This window comes from Haematobia irritans, chromosome 5, assembly GCF_050003625.1.
Source record: "Haematobia irritans isolate KBUSLIRL chromosome 5, ASM5000362v1, whole genome shotgun sequence".
NCBI lineage: Eukaryota > Metazoa > Arthropoda > Insecta > Diptera > Muscidae > Haematobia > Haematobia irritans.
Window position 1 is genome coordinate 46,787,499 of NC_134401.1, and position 22,791 is coordinate 46,810,289.

The window sequence follows — 22,791 nt, forward strand, 5'->3', positions numbered from 1 at the left end:
CTGAACTACTCGTCTGACAACTCACAGATCTATTCCAGTGACTGTTCACTTCATATAGTTTTTCAAAAGCTTACAAAAGCATTTTGATCATTCAGAATTTGCAATGGAATTAAAGCGTGATAGTGTGATTGCTTTATATTTGACTGAAAACCACAAGCTGCTATCGGTAGAGCCTTCCAGCATTTAAATGTGAATAGATATTTTATTTCTCATACCATTGCTCGTTACCGTGATACTGGGAGTGTTGCATCGCGTCCAAAAAGTGGACAAAAATGCAATTAATAACGGCCAGGCCGAATCTTGAATATTAAAGATTTGAATCAAATATAATAGTTCCATTTGCAAACTCTTCGTCGTAGCGGAGCGCTTGGAAATGTATAGAATTCCAGGGGGATTTGATGACAGTTACTCTACCAAGTAGATCTGTTCAAATGGTATGCTTTCGGAAGATACATTTAAAAACTAAATTTTGCAAAAATGTTCTATAGTAATAAAATTTAGACAAAATGTCTACGAGGGCAGTTCGGAAACTTCTTAGCCTAGCACAAACAGAAAAAAAGTTAAGTGTTTTGGAATCTCTGTTATGAACACATGTTAAATTTTGTTTCGATCTGGCAACTCCTTCATATAGAAACAGGTGTTCAAAAAAGACGCACCCGCAATTTTTTTACAATGGAAATATTAGAAATGCGTGCTGTCATTAAATATTTACATAAAAACGGTTTATCGGGACAAAAAATTCATAATGATATAGTGAATGTGTTAGGTGAAAGTGCTCCTTCATATGCAACAGCAAAAAATTGGGTTGCTGAATTTAAACGTGGTCGTACAAGCATTGAAGATGAATCACGTAGTGGACGTCCAAAAACAGCAACAACAACAGAAATTGTAGCCAAAGTGCATGATATGGTATTAAATGATCGACGAATAAAAGTGCGTGAAATTGCTAATATCATGGGCATCTCAAATGATCGAGTCCATTTAATTTTGCATGAAGAACTACAGATGAAAAAGCTTTCTGCAAGATGGGTGCCACATTTGTTAACAGTCGATCAAAAACGCATAAGAATGAACATTTCTCAAGCTTGTTTGGATCGTTTTAAGCGAAATAAAATGGATTTTAAGCGTCGTTTCATAACTGTTGATGAGACATGGATCCACCACTATACTCCAGAGACAAAAGAACAATCCAAACAATGGACTGAAGCTGGAGGAAGTGCTCCAAAGAAGGCAAAAACTATTCAATCGGCTGGTAAGGTTATGGCAACGGTTTTTTGGGACTTCAACGGTATTTTATTGATTGACTATCTGCAAAAGGGTAAAGCAATAAATTCAGAGTACTATTGCAACCTTTTGGATCAATTAAATGTACAAATTCGAGAAAAACGTCCTGGCTTACAACACAAAAAAAAAATAACTTATCATCGAGACAACCGCCAGCGCACAAGAGTGCTTTAACAATGACTAAAATCAACGAATTAAAGTATGAGTTGTTGCTTGACTACGCACCTTATTCTCCAGATTTAGCTCCCAGTGACTTTTACTTGTTCCCAAATCTAAAGAAATTCCTTGCTGGCAAGCGTTTTACCTCAAATGAAGATGCAATTACAGTTGTAAACCACTATTTGGAAGACCTTGAGGAACACTATTTTAATCAAGGGATAGAATTGCTTGAAAAGCGTTGGGCTAAGTATATTGAAGTTTCAGGAGATTATATTGAAAAATAAAAATATTTTTGAAAAACTAGCTATTCCCTTTCATTGATAGGCTAAGAAGTTTCCGAACCGCCCTCGTATAGAAACAAAATTTTGACAAAATTATCTATAGCAATAAAATTTTGTACAAATTTTCTATAGAAATAAAATTCTGAAAAATTTTCTATAGAAATAAAATTTTGCAAAAAATTTTTTGTATAAACAAAATTTTGCAAAAATTTTCTACAGAAATAAAATTTTGCAAACATTTCTATAGAAATAAAATGTTAACAAAATTTTCTATAGAAATAAAATTTTGACAAAATTTTCTATTGAAATAAAATTTTGACAAAATAGAAATAAAATTTCGATACAATTTTTTATTTGCAAAAATGTTCTATAGAAATAAAATTTTGACAAAATTGTCTATAGAAATAACATTTTGATAAAATTTTCTATAGAAATAAAATTGTGACAAAGTTTTCTATAGAAATAAAATTTTTACAAAATTTTTATAGAAATAAAATTTTACAAAAATTTTCTATAGAAATAAAATTTAGAAAACAAATTCTATAGAAATAAAATTTAGCAAAAATATCCTATAGAAATAAAATTTTGCAAAAATTGTCTATAGAACTAAAATTTTGAAAAAATTTTCTATAGAAATAAAATTTTGCAAAAAGTTTTTATAGTAATAAGATTTTGCAGAACTTTGCTATAGAAATAACATTTTGTAAAAATTTTCTATAGAAATAAAGTTTTGAAAAAATATTCTATAGAAATAAAATTTAGCAAAAATTTTCTATAGAAATACAATTTTTTAAACAATACAAATTAAATTTTGGCAAAATTTTCTATAGAAATAAAATTTTGCAAAAATTTTCTATACAAATTAAATTTTGACAAATTTTTCTATTAAAATAGATTTTTGCAAAATAAGATTGATTTGTTTGGTAGTTTTTGGTTTCTCCAAAGTTCGGTAGATTATTTTTAGCTCGAGTGGAAATCGGATATATAAGAACAATTTTTGTTGGAGTTTTTGAGGAATCTTATATATCCCATCGATAATTTAAATCCCAACAAAAAAAGCGTCGCCAAAAATGTTATTTTTGGATCCAGAAGTGGTGCAAACTTGACGCAGAAGCGATGAATTTAACATGGGCTTATCATAGGACGGAAGTCCTCCACTTCAACAACCGTTGCACTGAATTTGCATCCCTTCTTTATGTGTGATCCGAATACAATGTTTTGGATGTAAATTAAAAAATTCTGTGATATTTTGTCAAATAAATAATTTTTATATGAGGATTAATTTCTGATATAAAATAAATTCGATACATGTATTTTCCAATTAAAATTTTAATTGAGTTTTAAAAAATATTCAATTAAAAATTTAATTGATTTAACAATTTTTTTAATTGAAACAAAAATCAATCATAAAAATTAATAGTATCAATTAATTTTTTAATAAGCTCAATTAATTTTCAATTAATTTTTAAATTGATACTATCATTTCTGTGATTGAAGACATTTCAATAAAAAAATTAATTGGATCAATTAATTTCGTGATTGAATCAGACAAAAAAAATTTTTGTGCGGTTATATACACTAATGGAAAAAATTACGTTCCAAGATCGTGAACGGACGGTAACAAAATGAAACAGAAACGTTCACGAAAAACCAAAACGGAATGATCACGGTTTCGTCTACCATGAACGTCATTCGTTTTTCATTGGCAATGAAAATTCTTGAAATAATCGTTAGGCATTCTTATGGCAACGCCGTTGGTGTTTCAATGTGCTAAGGCGACTATTAACGCGTATGGAGCAGACAATTCATATTCGAGTCACGGTAACGGAAAAAATTTTATAATTTTTTTGTAAATTGGGAACCATTGGTGGGTTTTTTATACAATAACAACTCCAGAAATGTACTGAAAAGTGAAGGCCAAATTTGATCGAAATCCACATCCCAGTGGTAGAAAACTTGCCCGTGAGATGAACATATCGCGAGAGCGGATGCAACACATATTGAAAAATGAGCTTGGACTAAAACCATTACAGTTCCAACAATTCCAAGAGATCACCGATGTACAAAAAGGGGTTAGACTGGAAAGAGCCAAGCAGTTGCTTCGTCAGCACTAAAGTGACCAGTTACCGAATTTGATTTTCTCCGATAACTAACCATTCCAAATTGGGCAATTTGTGAATAAACAATATGAGCGAGGTTATTTGCCAAAGAGGTCACCCGAAAATTTACGCCTTCGATTGTTCACCAGAACTTAAACGCCTCCGATGGTATGTGCCGCCGTAACGTCCGATGGTCTCTCCTCGCTCGTATTCGTCGACCTTTGAACGTCCTAACAAAGCCCTGGCAAGACAAACATTTTGGCCACAGACCGTGGACATTCCACTAGGACTAAGCACCGTCGCACCCAGAACGCGCCAACCAACCAATGGCTTAAAAAGGAGGTTCCTCACTTCATTTCTACATCACAATGGCCACCAAAATCTGCGGATCTCAATCCGTTGGACTTCTGCGCTTGTGGCATTTTAGAGATGGCACTAAAGATACCATATTGTCGATCATCTCAAGACAGCGCATTGACGGAAATGGACTTAAATACCGCAGAGCTACTATCGTGCAGCATGTGATGGCATTATCGGCCGTTTTGGGGGAATAATTCGTGCCAAAGTTAGCCAATTGGAACAAATCGGACGAAAGTTGCTTCTACAAGAGGCTCTAGGGATCGGTTTGTATGGGGGCTATATATAATTATGGACCGATATCGACAATTTTTTGCATGGTTATTAGTGGTCATTGTCGGACGTTTTGAGGGCATAATTCGTGCCAAAGTTAACCAATTCGAACAAATCGGACCGAATCGGACGAAATTTGCTGCTACAAGAGACTCTGGGGATAGGTTTATATGGGAGCCACATATAATTATGGACCGATATCGACAATTTTTTGCATGGTTATTAGTGCCCATATACTTACACAAGCATCAACCGGATCGAATGAAATTTTCTCATCCAAAATTATCCGCAAGCAATATCTGTTTTATTTGGGAGCTATGTATTATTATGGACCGATATGAACTAGTTTTTCCAAGAATGTTGGAGATCATATGCCAACACTACCTACCAAATTTCAACAGGATCGGACGAATTTTGCTCCTCCAAGAGGAGCCGCAAGCATAATCTGGGGATCGGTTTATATGGAAGCTATGTAAAATAATGGGCCGATATGGACCATATTTTGGATGTTAAAGGCCATATATTTGTAACCCATCGTAACCTTGGTCCCAAACCCTATAAAGTATAAAATTATCCCGGGTTGTGACGAAATTCGATCTAGCGATGTTCGTGCGTCCGTCACGCTTACTTCCGAATGAAACAAGCTATCGACTTGAAACTTACTACAAGTAGTTTTGTTTGTTTTTTATATAGGTCTGACGGTATTACAAATGGGTCATATCAGACCACAGCAGGCCAGATTTGACATCCGGAACCTCTTGCAAGAGAAAAATTCATCCGATCGGATTGAAATTTGGTACACGATGTCAGTAAATGCCCCCTAGCAACCATGCAAAAATTGGTCCATATAGGTCCATAAATATATAGCCTCCGACCAACTAAGAACTAACCTTACACAGAAAAAAATATCACCAAAATATTTCCAATTAAAATTTTAATTGAATTTTCAATTTCAAAATTCAATTAAAAATTTAATTGGTCCGACAAATTTTTTAATTGAAACAAAAATCAATCACAAAAATTAATTATATCAATAAATATTTTAATTGGAACAATTAATTTTTAAATTGACTTTGGTAAAAATTATTTGGTTTAATTAATTTCGTGATTGAAGACAAAAAATATTTTTTTTTTGTGTACCAACGGGTTGTGCTAAAATCCAAGCAATTCGATTGTGGATGACAATTTTAAGTAAAACTTTGTACGCAATCCATGGTGGAGGCTACATAAGATACGGCCTGGCCGAACTTTCCGCTGTATATACTTGTTGTAATTTAAATAAATAAAAGAATATTTCCACACAAAACAAAATCTACCTTTGAATTTGTAACACTTCGTATCGGCTATCCTCTTCCCACCTAAAATTTTCTAACAATCTACAGAGATACACCACGTTTATCAATATCGCCGATTCATAGATATTAAAAGAAAGCTCAATTATTGAATGAAATGACCAAGTTCCGAGTACAATAACCTGCAAAACACCTGATGCCATGGAATTATGTGGTTGGTACGCTGTACATTGATGACACTGCTCGATATAATCGTGATGTCTCATCTGAGGGAATATTTTTGCCAATTTCGGTTTTCTTCCTCTGTTGTCGATATATGTGAGAACTTTTCACATCGCTTATCAGTCATTGTGTCCATGCATTCATATCAGTGTTAAAGATATACACATTTTGGAGTATTTATTTTGTGTTTTTCTTTTACTTTTTTTTTTGGCAAATAAATGATTAATTGTCGACAATCAAATTAAGTAGCTCTATATTTATGGTATATATATTTTTTATTATAAGGAAACAGATGATTGGATTTTGATTTGTTTTGAATATGCAACCCAATATATTGTCACCTGGATATAGAAAAGCCTAAGGCCCTGGAGCTTATAACCTTTACCATTAAATTCCGGGTATGCTTAAGTGTCATTGAAATTGAAATCAGGGTTGCTAGAATTTTTCTGCCTCTTGTCCCCAAATTAGGATACTTTGGGCCCCAAAAATCCTCAATTTAAATGAAATTTCGTCACGCAAAATCCCCATTGAAAAAAATATTTACGTTATATTAAAGATTACGCAACTTAAATTTTAGGATGCGAAATTTACAAACTATTAAGGACAAATTTCTTTAAAATAATGAAATATTAATTAAAATAAAGTTTATAATCTTTACTTCAACATTTTTTTTCATTAAGTTTAGGACACAAATTTTGTAAATTCGCGTCCCTACGGTTAGTCCCATGTCTTTGAACTAAGCCTAATTTTCCTTAAAGTAAAAAAACACATTTTTGAAATTGTCCTTAAATTAACTGAAATATTGAAACTTTAGATTTAAGATAAAAACGCTTCAAATATAGGCTAAGACTTATTTTGAGCGTCTTTGGTTTAAACTTTTTTTTGGAATTAAGGAAACCTTTTTTTACTTACATGTATCCGTTATAATTTGAATTTTTAAACTGGCATTTGTTAGTATGTGAGTACCTTTATTAATAAACCGCGAAAAGAGAATGAAAATTTGATAAATGCGATCTGTATCCTAATTTTAATTTTATTGGTCCTAGATATTAGGCCAGATAAGTCGCTAAAAAAATTCTTTATTTCAAAGAAGACGCATCTTTGGCTCGGAATCAATACCAAAATCCTTAAGGGAAGGTTAAAATCTTTGGATCCAAGTAAACTTTTTTTTGAGTGCATTTTTGACAAGTTTTTATGAAAAAAAAAAACAAGTATATACGGCCGTAAGTTCGGCCAGGCCGAAGCTTATGTACCCTCCACCATGGATTGCGTAGAAACTTCTACTAAAGACGGTCATCCACAATTAAATTACTTGCACCCAGAAAAAAGTGACCCCTTCTTTAAGTTAAAATGAACTCATTGTGAAAAAAGTTGAACTTCGTATAGCGCCAAAGACATTTTTATTTGTTTGAACGATGTGATTTTCGTAGAAATTAGGAATAATGCATTCCATATATTAGTTAACATTTTCCTATATTTATATACCACTATACTACAGAATGAAAAAATTTAACTAATTTGAATTCATATATGGAATGATTTTATTGAAATTTTTTCATTCATTTCGACAAATCTTACACATTTGTGGTAAAACTTTTACTTCATAATTAGAACTGCTTACCTTCGTTTTTAAATACAATTTTATTTATTTCTATAAGCAATTTTATCTTCAATAAAAGACATGTTTTATTAATATATTGAATATATTTATTAAGAATCAACAGCATCGAATCTCTTTGAAATATTAGTTTATTATTCCACTATTTCCAATTTCCGTGTGATATTATCAACTGTAAAACGCACTTTTTCTTCTTCTTGTACTTTTCACTTTTAAGTTGCTGCCTAACGATTTTGTCCTCCTTTTACAATTTCAATACCTACAAATATAAAAAATCATAAAACATTTTTGTTGCAAAAGGTTAGCGTCACTGAATATTACCTGATAATTGAAGATTCCAAAATGAAGACAAATGAAAGGGTTGTTATTCTGCTGGTGTTTTCTTTCTTTATACACTATCACGAACATTGATAGATTTATTTAAAAAAACGAAAATTTTTCTCACTAATTTAAAATAACAAATATTTTATATATTTTATTTGTTATTTATTATATTATTTTACCATATTATTTTTTAACAATCTCTCCGTATACCAAAACAACGCGATTCCAACTAAAAAAACAACCGACGCGCAAATATATCGATTACACCCACGCGCAAACACACACTCAAAAAAAAGTGAACTCCCTATTTCACTAAAGCCAATTTAACTTTATTTTAGTTCATAGAATTATTATGTTTGGAGAAAGTTTTCTTTCCTCTAATAATTTTTTGTGTACGTGAGTTAAATTAACTAAACCCGAGGAAAAAAATATACTCAAATGAAGTATAAAGATTAACTAAATTCGTGTCTTCCACAAAATAGTTCAGAATTTCTTTAAATTTGTAAATTTTACCAAAAATGCATCCATATGAACTTCGTATGTCACTAAAGACATTCTTGCAATTTTGAACTATAAGTTTTTCTTTCAAACTACAAAATTTTCTTTAACAAGTGAAAAAACTTAGTTATGTCTAATAAATTTTCTTCAATTTGTCGAAAAATATTTACTTATGTTTATGACATCGGCGTGATGCCAACGTTTGTAATACTGTTTAGTTAAAATTTTCTACAAATATTCAAAATTTTCTAAAATTAACCGAAAATTTTCTTCCTGGCGGGTTCACTGTTTTTTCAGTGCATCGATTACGATGACAGGTATCGATTACAGGTAGACAATAGAAATTTAGGAAAATTTCCTATATTCTAACAAGTGTGTTTCCTTATGTTTTGAAAGGATTGCATACTTCTTAGTACGAATGAACTAAAATATTTTTCTATGCCAAGTGTTGTTCGTATGTATGAAAAACTTTCTATTATAAAGGAAGTCGCAATTATCATTTTATAAGAAATTTTACTAATTTTGAGGAAACTTGGTTTTAGTTCGGTTTTTGTTTATTTTTACGAATGCTTTGTTATCGGTGAATAAAATTTTCTTTTTCAGTAGTAAATTCTTATACCCAGCGAAGAAAATAGTATGAGTAAAATTCCATGCCTTATTCTAGTTAATGAACTATTCCTAACTGCTTACAGTTTAGGTTTTTTTTTACTGAAACGAGTAAATTTTATTATTTTTCACAAAAAATTACCTTAATGGAAATAAAATGGATAAACTATATTGATGAAAATTTTTTCCTTTAGTTTCGAAGGCACTTTTTTCTGGGTGTGGGTTGCGGTAACACTTGCCGATGGCAATGTATCTTAAAACTTCCTAACACCGTCTTCTAAATTGCAAGGTAGTCCATACGGGATATATATTAAACTAAAAAAGGCCGATTAAATACGTATATAATTAAGTTTGAAAAAAAAATTCTATAGAAATAAAATTTTGACAAAATTTTCTATAGAAATAAAATTTTGACAAAATTTTCAAAGAATTAAAATATTGACAACATACTCTATAGAACTAAAATTTTGACAACATTTTCTATAGAAATAAAATTTGACAAAATTTTCTATAGGAATAAAATGTTGACAAAATTTTCAATAGAACAAAATAATATTCAATAGAATAAAATAGAAATAAAATTTTGATAGATTTTTTTTGGCTCGAGTGGCAACCATGATTATGAGTCGATATGGACCAATTTTTGTGTGATTGGGGATCGGCTATATATAACTATAGACCGATATGGACAAATTTTGGCATGGTCGTTAGGGACCATATAATAACACCACGTACCAAATTTCAACCGGATTGGATGAATTTTGCTTCTCCAAAAGGCACCGGAAGTAAAATCTGGGGATCGGTTTATATAGGGGCTATCTATAATTATGGACCGATATGGACCAATTCGTGCATGGTTGTTAGAGACCATATACTTACACCACGTACCAAATTTCAACGGGATCGGATGAATTTTGATCCTCCAAGAGGTTCCGGAGGTCAAATCTGGGGAACGATTTATATGGGTGCTATATATAATTATGGACCGATATGGACCAATTCGTGCATGGTTGTTAGAGACCATATACTCACATCACGTACCAAATTTTAACTGAATCAGATGAATTTTGGTCTTCCAAAAGGCTCCGGAGGTCAAATCTGGTGATCGGTTTGTATGGGGGCTATATAATTATGGACCGATGTGGACCAATTTTTGCATGGCCATTAAAAACCATATAGAAACACCATGTACCAAATTTCAGCCGGATCGGCTGAAGGTGATTACAATTTTTTCATTTGAGCAGAATTTTGATTGTCGGCATTTGCTTAATGGCATAGGCGTAGCTAAAGGTGTTTTATGGGTTTGTCATCTTCCCCTACCAAATACCATGCAGTATTTCTTCAAACTATGATTATATATCATTGAATATTCTGGAAATATTCACGAAATTAATTGATCCAATTAATTTTTAATTGAAATGTTTTCAATCACAGAAATGATAGTATCAATTAAAAAATTAATTGAAAATAAAATAAAAATTGTGATTGATTTTTGTTTCAATTAAAAAAATTGTCGAAACAATTAAATTTTTAATTGATTATTTTTTAAAACTCAATTAAGATTTTAATTGGAAAAATTTTGGTGAAATTTTTTTCTGTCCATTATTTCAACAGCCATTGCACTGAATTTGCATCACTTCTTAAGGTGAGATCCGAATTCAGAGATTTGGATGTGAATTAAAAATTTTTTTAATATTTTGTTAAATAAATAATTTATATAATTTTTTATGGTTTTTAATGCATTCTAATGCTTGTCTAAAGTAATGACCCCAAATATTTTCATAAATTCGCAATTCTTCTAGAAAGGATTTAGCATTTTTTTTACAAAATTTTAATAATTTGTAGCATTTTATTATTCTTACTTTGTTTTTAATCTATTTGAAACAAAAAATATAAAAGCGAGTTTTAAAATATCGAATTAAAAGAACTTCCTGTGTAGTTAAAATAAAAACATCATTGGGAGGACATTTTTAGAAGTGATTTTAAAGTTGTGCCTTTAGAACAACAACCAAATTTTTTGCTGGGTAAGCATAACCTAAATTTTCCCACGACTGTTTCAGTTTAATTTTTGTCCAATAAACGCCGGTATTAAGTCACACAATTTCGTGCTAAAATAATCATTCGTTCACGGTAAATTTTCTCTTGCAATTCAAATTAAACAATATAAACTTTTTAAATTGTTACTTTGGATTATGCCTATTCAACAAATGATAACATTTGTACCATATATGTATAATTTCGTACTGGTTATAAATATTCATTAGGGCTGTTTTCTTTTAGCACTGGATTAGCATTAGCATTATCGCGCAAAAATAGCCATTTTTCAAGGATACGTTTCTTCAATAATTCACTTTTCAGAATAAAAACATGTGCATTTGTTGCATTGCATCCTTCCCCATCAGGTTATAATAAAATTTGCCACAGAGTGTACACCGAACTTTATTGAATAATTTTCGATTTGGCAACACAAAGCTTTTTGGAGTTTATGGGCCACCTTGTAGCGGAATATGAAGAAAATCTTTGAAACACCCAGTATCGATATCAAACAGCTGTTTCTTATACATTTTGCAAGGCCTGGTCAAATAATTCTTTGTCGGGATATCATCTATGATATATCAATTAATTCAAACATATTAAAGTTGTTATTTTAATTCTTGCTATATATTACGAAGTATAATCATGGACGATGATTTGCCCAAAGAGTTCGATTTAATTGTTATTGGTACAGGTAAATATCAGTCCCTAGAGCCACGATTCAACCACCATAAATTAAGCATGAATCATCCTTTTGCCTTTCACCAATATTGTGTGTATTTCTTTTTTCGCCTATTAGGTTTTCCAGAGTCTTGTGTGGCTGCAGCAGCAAGTCGTATAGGTAAAACTGTACTACATATTGATCCAAATGAGTACTATGGTGGATCGTGGGCTTCCTTCAATCTTGATGCATTTAATGCACTGCTAAGTGATGGCAGTCAGACATGCCAAGATATAAGAAATGGAAAATATGAGTGGCATGTACCACTTGAAGATAAACCAAAAGAAGAAACAATAGCAGATGACGAGGAGAGTGAGCCGAAGAAAATGAATTGGACTGCTGAAAGTCTTTTGAAACTTTCTCGTAAATTCAATTTGGATTTATGTCCAAAAATTCTGTATTCATCTGGTTCACTAGTTCAATTGCTTATCTCATCCAATATTTGTCGTTATGCTGAATTCCGGGCGGTTGATCGTATATTCACCCAATTCGAAGGAAAATTGCTTAGTGTTCCTTGTTCCCGGAGTGATGTTTTCAATACCAAAGATTTGAGTATAGTTGAAAAAAGACTGCTTATGAAATTTCTTACTATATGTCTAACATATGGCGAAAATAAATGCGAGGAAGATATGGAAGAGTTTCGTGGCAAAACTTTCATTGAGTACTTGCGCCAACAAAAAGTCACCGAAAAAATCAATAGATGTGTTATGCAAGCTATTGCCATGACCAATGAGGATACACCCTTCGAGGAGGGCATGGAACGCACAAAGAAATTCTTACAGAGTTTGGGACGTTATGGAAATACGCCTTTCATATTTCCCATGTATGGGTGTGGTGAGATACCACAATGCTTTTGTCGTCTATGTGCCGTTTTTGGTGGAATTTATTGTTTGAAACGCCAAATAACAGCGATTAATATGGATTCGGGCGCACAAACCGTTAGCATTGAAGTGGATGGACAACATCAGGTTCAAGCTAAGCACATAGTTTGTTCTAGCAGTAATTTGCCCGAACATTTGAGAAGTGAAAGCCCCAAGAATTATTTATCGAGGGGCATATTTATAGCATCTACTCCATTGGGCAATAATGAACTGAATACTGGGGGTGGTGGTGTTAACCTATTAAGACTTCTTAGTCCTGATGCTAAACGCGAAGCTATTCTAATTCAATTGAGCCACTATTCGGGAACTACAGCCAAGGAATTATGTAAGTATCCCATTAATGTAGTTCATTATTAGCATAGAAATTACCTAATTCCTGTAATTCTATAGGCGTAATCCATTTAACAACTGCTGCCCTTAGTGATAATCCCCAATCCGATCTCGAAGTATTTACCCAGCAAATCTTTAATGATAAACCCGAATCGCCTAATCTCTTATACTCATCATACTTCACCATTAGTGGCTATGACATTCCATCAAATACATCACCATTAATTTATACAACAGCTGCTCCATTCTATGAATTGGACTATGATAAATCCATAGAAAATGCACGTAGCATTTTCTCTAAATTATACGCTGATCAGGAATTCCTACCCCGTGCTCCCGATCCAGAGGAAATTGTTGTTGAAGGTGAAGATCCCAAAGCATTGAGTGAACAACAACTACCAGATGATTTAAAGGCGCAATTACGTGAAATTGAAAAATTTGCTGAACAAATGGATATTCTAGAGAAACAGGAAGTTGGCGATAATCCCGATGAAGCAATGGAATCTTAAACGAGACGACATCTTCGGCAACAATTTAACGATATTAAAAATATTATCCATTAGATTATTTATATTTCTTAGCGCTTAAAAAAAAATATTATAAGCACAGCATATTTTTATGATCTTTCTATATATATATATTTATAATAAACTGAGCTACCATTCACTTACAACGCAAAATTCTATCAAATTGTTACTCTACAATGTTGTATAGAGCTGAAATGAAATCACTGGAAAGGGGATTTTTTGAGATGTGGGTAAAAAATTAGTATCAAACAACTTCTTAATTCTTCTTGGTTAGAAATTGAATTGATATATTATTACTTTCTTATCCGTACCCTTCCAGGGCACCTGGGCATGGTTCGTATATGACCAACATTCGATCTCATCGATAGAGAATAGTCGCCATTTATAGCATGTCAAAGCTATTTGATTTCCTGCATTGTTATCGCAGTAACACTGTTGCCACAGTTGTAGATTTTTTACTGTTTGGTAGATTGGTAGAATTCTTGATGTTTTGGTAAATTTTGCAAAATATTTCTCTCCCCCCTGAGAAGTATTTCATAAATATTTTATAGAAATAAAATTTTGACAAATTTTTCTATAGAAATAAAATTTTAACAAATTTTTCTATAAAAATAAAATGATGACAAAATTGTCTATAGATATAAAATTTTTACAAAATCTTCTATAGAAATAAAATTTTGACAAAATTTTCTATAAAAATAAAATTTTGACAAAATGTTCTATAGAAATAAAATTTTAACAAAATTTTCCATAGAAATAAAATTTTGACAAAATTTTCTATAGAAATAAAATTTTGACAAAATTTTCTAAAGAAATAAAATTTTGACACAATTTTCTACAGAAATAAAATTTTGACAAAATTTTCTATAGAAATAAAATTTTGACAAAATTATCTATAGAAATACAATTTTTACAAAATTTTCTATAGAAATAAAATTTTGACAACATTTTCTATAGAAATAAAATTTTGACAAAATTTTCTATAGAAATAAAATTTTGACAAATTTTTCTATAGAAATAAAATTGTGACATTTTCTATAGAAATAAAATTTTGACAAAATTTTCTATAGAAATAAAATTTTGACAAAATTTTCTATAGAAATAAAATTTTGACAAAATTTTCTATAGAAATAAAATTTTCTACAGAAATAAAAGTTGGACAAAATGTTTTATTGAAATAAAATTTTGACAAAATTTTTTATTGAAATAAAATTTTGACAAAATTTTTTAATGAAATAAAATTTTGACAAATTTTTTAATGAAATAAAAAAGAAAATTTTGACATAATTTTCTATAGAAATAAAATTTTGAATAGAAATAAAATTTTGACAAAATGTTCTGTAGAAATAAAATTTTGACAAAATTTTCTATAGATATAAAATTTTGACAAAATTTTCTATAGAAATAAAATTTTGACAAAATTTTCTATAGAAATAAAATTTTGACAAAATTTTCTATAGAAATAAAATTTTGACAAAATTTTCTATAAAAATAAAATTTTAAAAAAATTTTCTATAGAAATAAAATTTTGACAAAATTTTCTATAGAAATAAAATTTTGACAAAATTTTCTATAGAAATAAAATTTTGACAACATTTTCTATAGAAATAAAATTTTGACATTTTTTTAGAAATAAAATTTTGACAAAATTTTCTATAGAAATAAAATTTTCTACAGAAATAAAAGTTGGACAAAATGTTTTATTGAAATAAAATTTTGACAAAATTTTTTATTGAAATAAAATTTTGACAAAATTTTTTAATGAAATAAAATTTTGACAAATTTTTTAATGAAATAAAAAAGAAAATTTTGACATAATTTTCTATAGAAATAAAATTTTGACAAAATTATCTATAGAAATAAAATTTTGAATAGAAATAAAATTTTGACAAAATGTTCTATTGAAATAAAATTTTGACAAAATGTTCTATAGAAATAAAATTTTGACAAAATTTTCTATATAAATAAAATTTTGACAAAATTTTCTATAAAAATAAAATTTTGGCAAAGTTTTCTATAGAAATAAAATTTTGACAAAATTTTCTATAGAAATAAAATTTTGACATTTTCTATAGAAATAAAATTTTGACAAAATTTTTTATAGAAATAAAATATTGACAAAATTTTCTATAGAAGTAAATTTTGACAAAATTTTCTATAGAAATAAAATTTTCTACAGAAATAAAAGTTGGACAAAATGTTTTATTGAAATAAAATTTTTTATTGAAATAAAATTTTGACAAAATTTTTTAATGAAATAAAATTTTGACAAATTTTTTAATGAAATAAAAAAGAAAATTTTGACATAATTTTCTATAGAAATAATATTTTTACAAAATTTTGTATAGAAATACAATTTTGACGTAATTTTCTAAAGAAATATAATTTTGACAAAATTTTCTATAGAAATAAAATTTTTACATTTTCAACAGAAATAAAATTTTGACAATATTTTCTATAGAAATAAAATTTTGACAAAATTTTTTATTGAAATAAAATGTTGACAAAATTTTTTATTGAAATAAAATTTTGACAAATTTTTTAATGAAATAAAAAAGCAAATTTTGACATAATTTTCTATAGAAATAAATTTTTTACAGAATTTTCTATAGAAATAAAATTTTGACGTAATTTTCTATAGAAATATAATTTTGACAAAATTTTCTATAGAAATAAATTTTTGACATTTTCTACAGAAATAAAATTTTGACAATATTTTTTATAGAAAAAAAATTTTAACAAAATTTTCTATAGAAATAAAATTTTGACAAAAGAAATAAAACTTTCAAAAAAAAATTATGAAATATCTTTACAGAAAATATAGTCCAGATTTTATTGTTATAGAAAAATTTGTAAAAATGTCATTTATTTAGAAAAAAAAATGTTTTCATCAAAATTTACTTCCTATAGAAAATTTTGTCAAAATTGTTTACCCTTTCCTTGATCTGTCAAGTATTGTCCTCCGAAAGTTGAAGTTTTAATTGGCAGATGAATCATAGTTCCAGAGAAAATTAGTAGCTTCCACAAGTGGCTGCACGTATGATATCCCAAATTTTATATAGGAATTTGTCCTTGGATGCTAGTTAGTGGCCATAGCGACAATCGCTCTTGAACAGCTATAAAAACTACAAAAGAAGCTGCAGTGAACTCTTTTCACCTCTAACTTATCGGTAATTGCCTATACCTCCTATCGTGTACCTTCCCCAATAAACAGTACCATTTAGTATTGTGTACCTAATATATCTTTATAGCTTATCATGTTTCCAAAGCTACAGCTTTATTTAATAATGAACCAAATAAAGTTAAACTTTTTCAAGCGCACATACATCTTTTCTTCTAATATAAATACAAAATGATAATTAATAATTTAAATTCTCCATTGAAATTATGATCAAATACGGTTAAAATACAAAAAGATCGAACGCAAATGCATTTAGAATGGTCTAAACTTTTAATGAGACTACAACAGTAAGGCTTCCCGTAAGCTGATTTTCCAACATTCCATTTACATCAATTTCAAAGTTTCCATTGCTTGAGATATACGAACAATTTCACTCTCAGATTGTTCTAGCTTTTCGGTATTTGCAGTTTGTACATCTGCTGGAACCTTGGTGGCATAATCACTCGCTGCCATAGCTTGCTTTAATTTCGTTACAGTTTGTTCCAATTGTGCTTGTTTCTTTTGAAGTTTGGCAATTTCTTTATCAGCCTCAATTAGACCTTTGAGAAGCAAATGAACTTCACATTGACCGGAAACAGTGAGAATAGCGCATCCAGCTGGTGGCGTGGTATCGAATTCAATCTTCGAGCAATAAGACACTGTCGCCAAATCACTGGCATATTTCTTTAGGATATCATTGGGCTGTGAATCCGTGCAAACAATGTACGCCTCGGTTTTGGTTTTATTGGGCAAATTGTAATCGGAACGAGCAGAACGTATAATACGGGCAGCCTTTTGCATGAATTCCACATCTTTTTCCACTTGCTCATTGCGCCATGAGGTATTGTCTGTAATGGAAACATTTTACTATCGTCATTATTTCATGTGAGTTTTCACTCATGCTTACCTGGATATGAAGTCACACATATACTGGGAGTGTTATCAGCCCGAGGCAGTCTCTGATATAATTCTTCCGTAATGAAAGGCATAAATGGTGATAGCAATTTAAGACCCAAATCTAGACAAGCAAATAAAGCTTTGCGGGCAGCAGATTTCTGATCATCGGTACCAGTTTGGAAAATGGGCTTCAAACATTCCAAATACACATCACACAAATCGTAGAGCCAAAAACTATAACAAGCGCTGGTGGCTGCTGCAAAATCGTATTGCTCAAAACCATTATTGCAGGCTTCAATGGTAGCTGCAAGCCGAGATAGAATCCAGGCGTCCATATTGTTTTCACTACCATCCAATTGTAGGTTGGAAGAAAACTTTTCATTGCCAGCAAAGTACATGAGGGCAAACTTGGTGGCATTCCACAGTTTATTGCAGAAGAAACGATAACCTTGGACACGATTAATATCCAAATTAATATCGCGGGCTTGTGTGATGTAGGCACAAAGGGCAAAACGCAAGGCATCGGAGCCACACTCAGGTATGCCATTGGGATAATCTTGCTTTTGTCCAGCCTTGGCTTTTTCAATTTCCCTAGGATCCAAATTGGAATTCACCAGTTGGGCATGTAGACCCTCTAGGCTAATGCCCTTAATGACATCCATGGGATCGATAACATTTCCCAAGGATTTGGACATTTTACGACCATGAGCATCACGAACCATGGGATGGAGATAGACTTCTTTAAATGGCAATTTTCCCAAAAGTTTTTGTCCAAAGAATACCATGCGGGCCACCCAGAAGAAGAGAATATCATGACCAGTTTCCAGCAATGAAGTGGGATAGAATGCTTCCATATCAGCAGTGTTGTCGGGCCAGCCAAACACGGAGAAGGGGAATAGGCCAGAACTGAACCATGTATCTAAAACATCTTCGTCTTGTTTCAGAACAATCTTGCTAGGATCAACCTTAAATCTTTCGGCGGCTTTAGCCAAAGCTTCTTCTTGAGAACGGCCAACAACCCAATAGGCTTCATCATCCGACTAAAATAAATAAAACCCAATTAATTTTCTCTTCACTAATTTGTTTTTCAAAATTTCGAATTACCCCACCATCCTTTTTTAGAGTAGGGCATGAAAAATTGAAATGTTAACGAATTCCTCTCGTTTATCATCTTTATTTGCATAACTTACCGAACCAGATTGTATGGCAGGATCATTAAATGATACAAAATAGGCTGGAATACGATGACCCCACCATAATTGACGTGACACACACCAATCACGAATGCCATCCATCCAATGATACCAAATCTTTGTGTGATGTTCTGGTATAATCTTGAGCTCTCCCGAACGTACAGCCTCTGTGGCCTTTTCAGCCATTTCCGAGCATTTAACATACCTGGGAGAAAAGGAATAAAATGAAGAGACTATTTCATCATGATCATATATCTGTAGACTTACCATTGAGGCTTTATCATTGGTTCCACCACATCCTTGGATCTACTACAGAATGGTACAACCATAGGATTATTGACAGTTTCACGATATAGACCCAATTCCTTGAGTTTAACCAAAATTTCCTTGCGGCACACAAATCGTTTCATACCAGTGAACTCTCCATAATCGCCAATAATAAATCCATCGTCATTGAAGATCGTAATGAAAGGCAAATTACAACGTTTTCCCACTTCATAATCGTTAGGATCATGGGCTGGTGTAATTTTCACAGCACCCGTACCAAAGTTCATATCCACAAATTCATCGCAAACTATCGGTAGACGACGTGAGCAGAAGGGATGTTTAACAAATTTGCCATGTAAATGTTTATAGCGTTCATCGTTGGGATGTACAGCCACAGCTGTGTCGCCAAGCATTGTCTCAATACGTGTTGTGGCCACAATAATTTCTTCATCGCTATCTTCAACCTTGTAGGCGAATTTCACAAGAACACCAAATTCAACCTTCTCCTCGTAGCCAGGTATGGCAAAGAAAGTACGTCCGGGAATATCGATTTTATCCACCTCAATGTCTGAAATGGCTGAACGTAAGGCACATGACCAATTGACCAAACGGGAACTACGATAAATGCTGCCATCTTCATGTAAACGAACAAATGCTTCAGTCACAGCTTTGCAGAGTTTAGGGTCCATGGTAAAAGCCACCCGACTCCAATCGTAAGAGGAGCCCAAACATTTCAATTGATCATAGATACGGCCACCCTTTTCGTTTCTCCAATCCCAAATTTTCTCTATAAACTTTTCACGACCCAAATCGTGGCGTGTTAATTTTTGATCGCGCCATAAAAGTTTTTCCACCACTACTTGTGTGGCAATACCGGCATGATCACAACCAGGAACCCACAATGTAGTTTTACCCTTCATACGATGGTAACGGGTGATTGCATCTTCAATTGCATTTGTAAGTGCATGACCGAGATGAAGAGAACCGGTAACATTGGGTGGTGGAATGACCATAATAAATTTTCCTTTAGGATTCTCCTCTGAAATACTGGAACGCTGAAAATAAAGTAAGTTCATCAATAATATGTTTCACAAAAGATGGAATATCTTCAATTTAACCAAAATCTACAAATGTGGTCTAAAGGTAAAGTCAAATAAAACTTTTCGTGGTATTAATGAACTATGAAGTCCTTCTGGCCAACCAATTCGTCTAAGAAGACAAGAATTATGGGACATGGTTTTTGCATTACGAAAATGCACCTTCTCACATAACACTCGTTCTTAGCGAACACATCGCAAGAAATTCAACCTACATCGTTTTGCAACCATCATATTCGCTTGATTGACTCCGTGCGACTTCTGGGTATTCCCAAAACTAAAGAGACCACTCCGAAGAAGATGCTTATGGCTATTCCGGAAAAAAATCGAGGATTTTAGATAGCATGTGCAAAGCCGGGTTTAGGTTTATACGAAAATTAAAATTTTTGCAATAACCCTTTTTCGGTTTTTATTTTGACCAAATTCGGTTAACCGGTTAAAATCGAAGAAATAAAAAAATATACTGTGAAACTCGGATTTATTAGTACAAATGCTACCAACACCTCGAAGGAGACGGGATAGACATATGGACTCTTTGGCAATAATGATCAGGGCGGCCCATGAGTCGATTTTATGACCAAAGTTCAGGTCGCAGTTTTCGTCCAATCAACTTCAAATTTGGCACAACTATGTGTTTTGGGTCAAAATAGAACCCTATTGATTTTGGAAAAATTCGGTTCAGATTTATATATACCTCCATAAAAATCATTCACTCGATATGGACTTATATGGCCCCAGAAGCCAGAGTTTTACCTAGATATGATTTAAATTTTGCATAAGGAGTACAATCCAAATTTTCCTATACCTCTAAAATAACTATCGGCCGACAAATCATAAATTCACTTTTGCGAAATTGCATAAATATTCAAAGATCAGGTTTTACGATTAACTAGAATTCCCAATTTCCCCACTATCCGGGTTCGGTGTTTGTAACGGCTTCCTGTAAACCGATTAACCGATGACGGTTTTGGACAAATTTAGGAGAATAAATAAAGATTTTATATTCCGTTCGCAGTAGTACACTTAAAATATTGTTTCTCTTAAGGTGGGTATAAGGTTCGAGTTTAGCCGCTAAAATCGAAAATGGCTCTGCAACAGCAGAATAAAATTATATTTTTTTAGAAAAATTTAATATAACTATATAGGGAATGGTCTCAAGTAACAACTGAAAAAGCTTATTTCTTTTAAAATGAATTATTGAAAAAAGTAACCTTAAAAGTGGCTATTTTAGCTCGACAATGCGAACTAAATGTGATGGGGAATAATCCAAGTCAATATTGTAAGAGTTTATTTCCTTTACAATGGATTATTTAAGAAAAGTAACCGTGAAAAAATTGCTAGTTTAGCGCGATAATGCGAACTAAATACCGGCCTTCTTGTCTATTCAAAATGTCTCGACGATATTTGCAATTACAAATTTAGTCGTAGAACTATTGCAAATTAATTCTACATTCTACCTCTCTAATTCATCTTGCCTACAAGTCAACATTAATGTACAGTGACCATTTATGTAAAGTAACGAATTTAAAATGCGACAATTCAAGATGTTTATGTACAATACTTACTCCATATTCCGGTTTGAAAAAGCCTTGCTTTTCCCACCAACTGTACCATTGGGCTTCGACATAACCGGGACTGTAAGCATCAGGCAGTGGTCCAGTGATATCTTTCATTTCTCCTGGGGCTGTATTGGCAGTATATACGGCGGCCTCTTTTGCCTCCTTGGCCTTTTTCTACAAGAAGAAACATCATTATAAAAAAATTCAAGAAAACAATTGAAAAAAGATATAACGTCAATTAACATCATTACTTGGCCCCAAAAACTTTCACAATTTCGATTCCATCATAGCAAAGTCTTAGCTATTGTTACAATTACTACACATTTTTTTTATAAAATAACACAAACACTGCTGGCTTTGTTGCAAGGTAAGACCCTCTTACTTTTTCATATGGCCCCTCTACCCTACCGCAACATGACGATAACCCATTTTTATTCATCATCATCACACAACTCAAGTGTTTTTTTTTTTGCAATTGCATATGAATTTTTACCTCTGGTTTTTCTTTCTTTTCGGCAGCAGCTGGAGCCGTTGCAGCCTTTTTATCTAATTTAGCTTGTAGCTTTGCTAGTTTTTCGGCCTTTTTCGCTTCTTTTTCTAATTGTTTAGCAGTTTTTGGAGGTTCGCCATCGGCACCTACAGCTGCTGGGGGTTGTGGTTCTTCCGGCATTTTCGATTTTAGATGACACTCTCCAAAATCCAATAAGGGTTTAAATTGCGTTTGTTTTGTTTTCCTTTTTTATAGACCTTTGTCCAGATTTTTATTGATAATTTTTTATTTTATCTCTAGCTGATGAAACTTTCGGAAAACGTGTATGCAGCCAATTGCCACGATATTGGTTTTGTTGTGAAAATCACTTGTCAACTTCACTTTAGTGTTAGCAAATTTACGAGTATGTAAATAATTGGTATTCGTGATTCTTAAGCCAGGAAGACACGATAAAAATTGAGATAAAATTAATATGACACACCTTGTATATAGAATGGGTAAAGTCATTTCTACAAACAGAACGTTTTTTCCCTCCAACCTCTTTTGGGAACAAATCTACTTTAGTACAAGTGCTTAAAAAAGTTTTTTTTTGGTGGTAGGAAAGTTTATTTTAAAGAGAAAA

At 31.7% G+C, this 22,791-nt stretch overlaps 2 protein-coding genes across 2 annotated transcripts; one reads left to right on the plus strand and one right to left on the minus strand.

The window, feature by feature from the left end:
* The first annotated feature begins 11,563 nt into the window (after window positions 1-11,563).
* On the plus strand, window positions 11,564-13,659 carry Rep (Rab escort protein). The gene is made up of 3 exons (XM_075310413.1): window positions 11,564-11,741; window positions 11,847-12,974; window positions 13,040-13,659. The coding sequence occupies exons 1-3, from the start codon at window positions 11,693-11,695 to the stop codon at window positions 13,486-13,488; spliced, it is 1,626 nt and encodes a 541-aa protein (XP_075166528.1). The 5' UTR covers window positions 11,564-11,692; the 3' UTR covers window positions 13,489-13,659.
* A 3,066-nt stretch (window positions 13,660-16,725) lies between these two features.
* Window positions 16,726-22,539, minus strand: ValRS (Valyl-tRNA synthetase). Its single transcript, XM_075308980.1, has 6 exons — window positions 22,173-22,539; window positions 21,686-21,853; window positions 19,024-20,078; window positions 18,754-18,961; window positions 17,574-18,603; window positions 16,726-17,514 (listed from the first exon to the last, which is right to left on the minus strand). The coding sequence occupies exons 1-6, from the start codon at window positions 22,347-22,349 to the stop codon at window positions 17,012-17,014; spliced, it is 3,141 nt and encodes a 1,046-aa protein (XP_075165095.1). The 5' UTR covers window positions 22,350-22,539; the 3' UTR covers window positions 16,726-17,011.
* Between the last annotated feature and the right edge of the window lie 252 nt (window positions 22,540-22,791).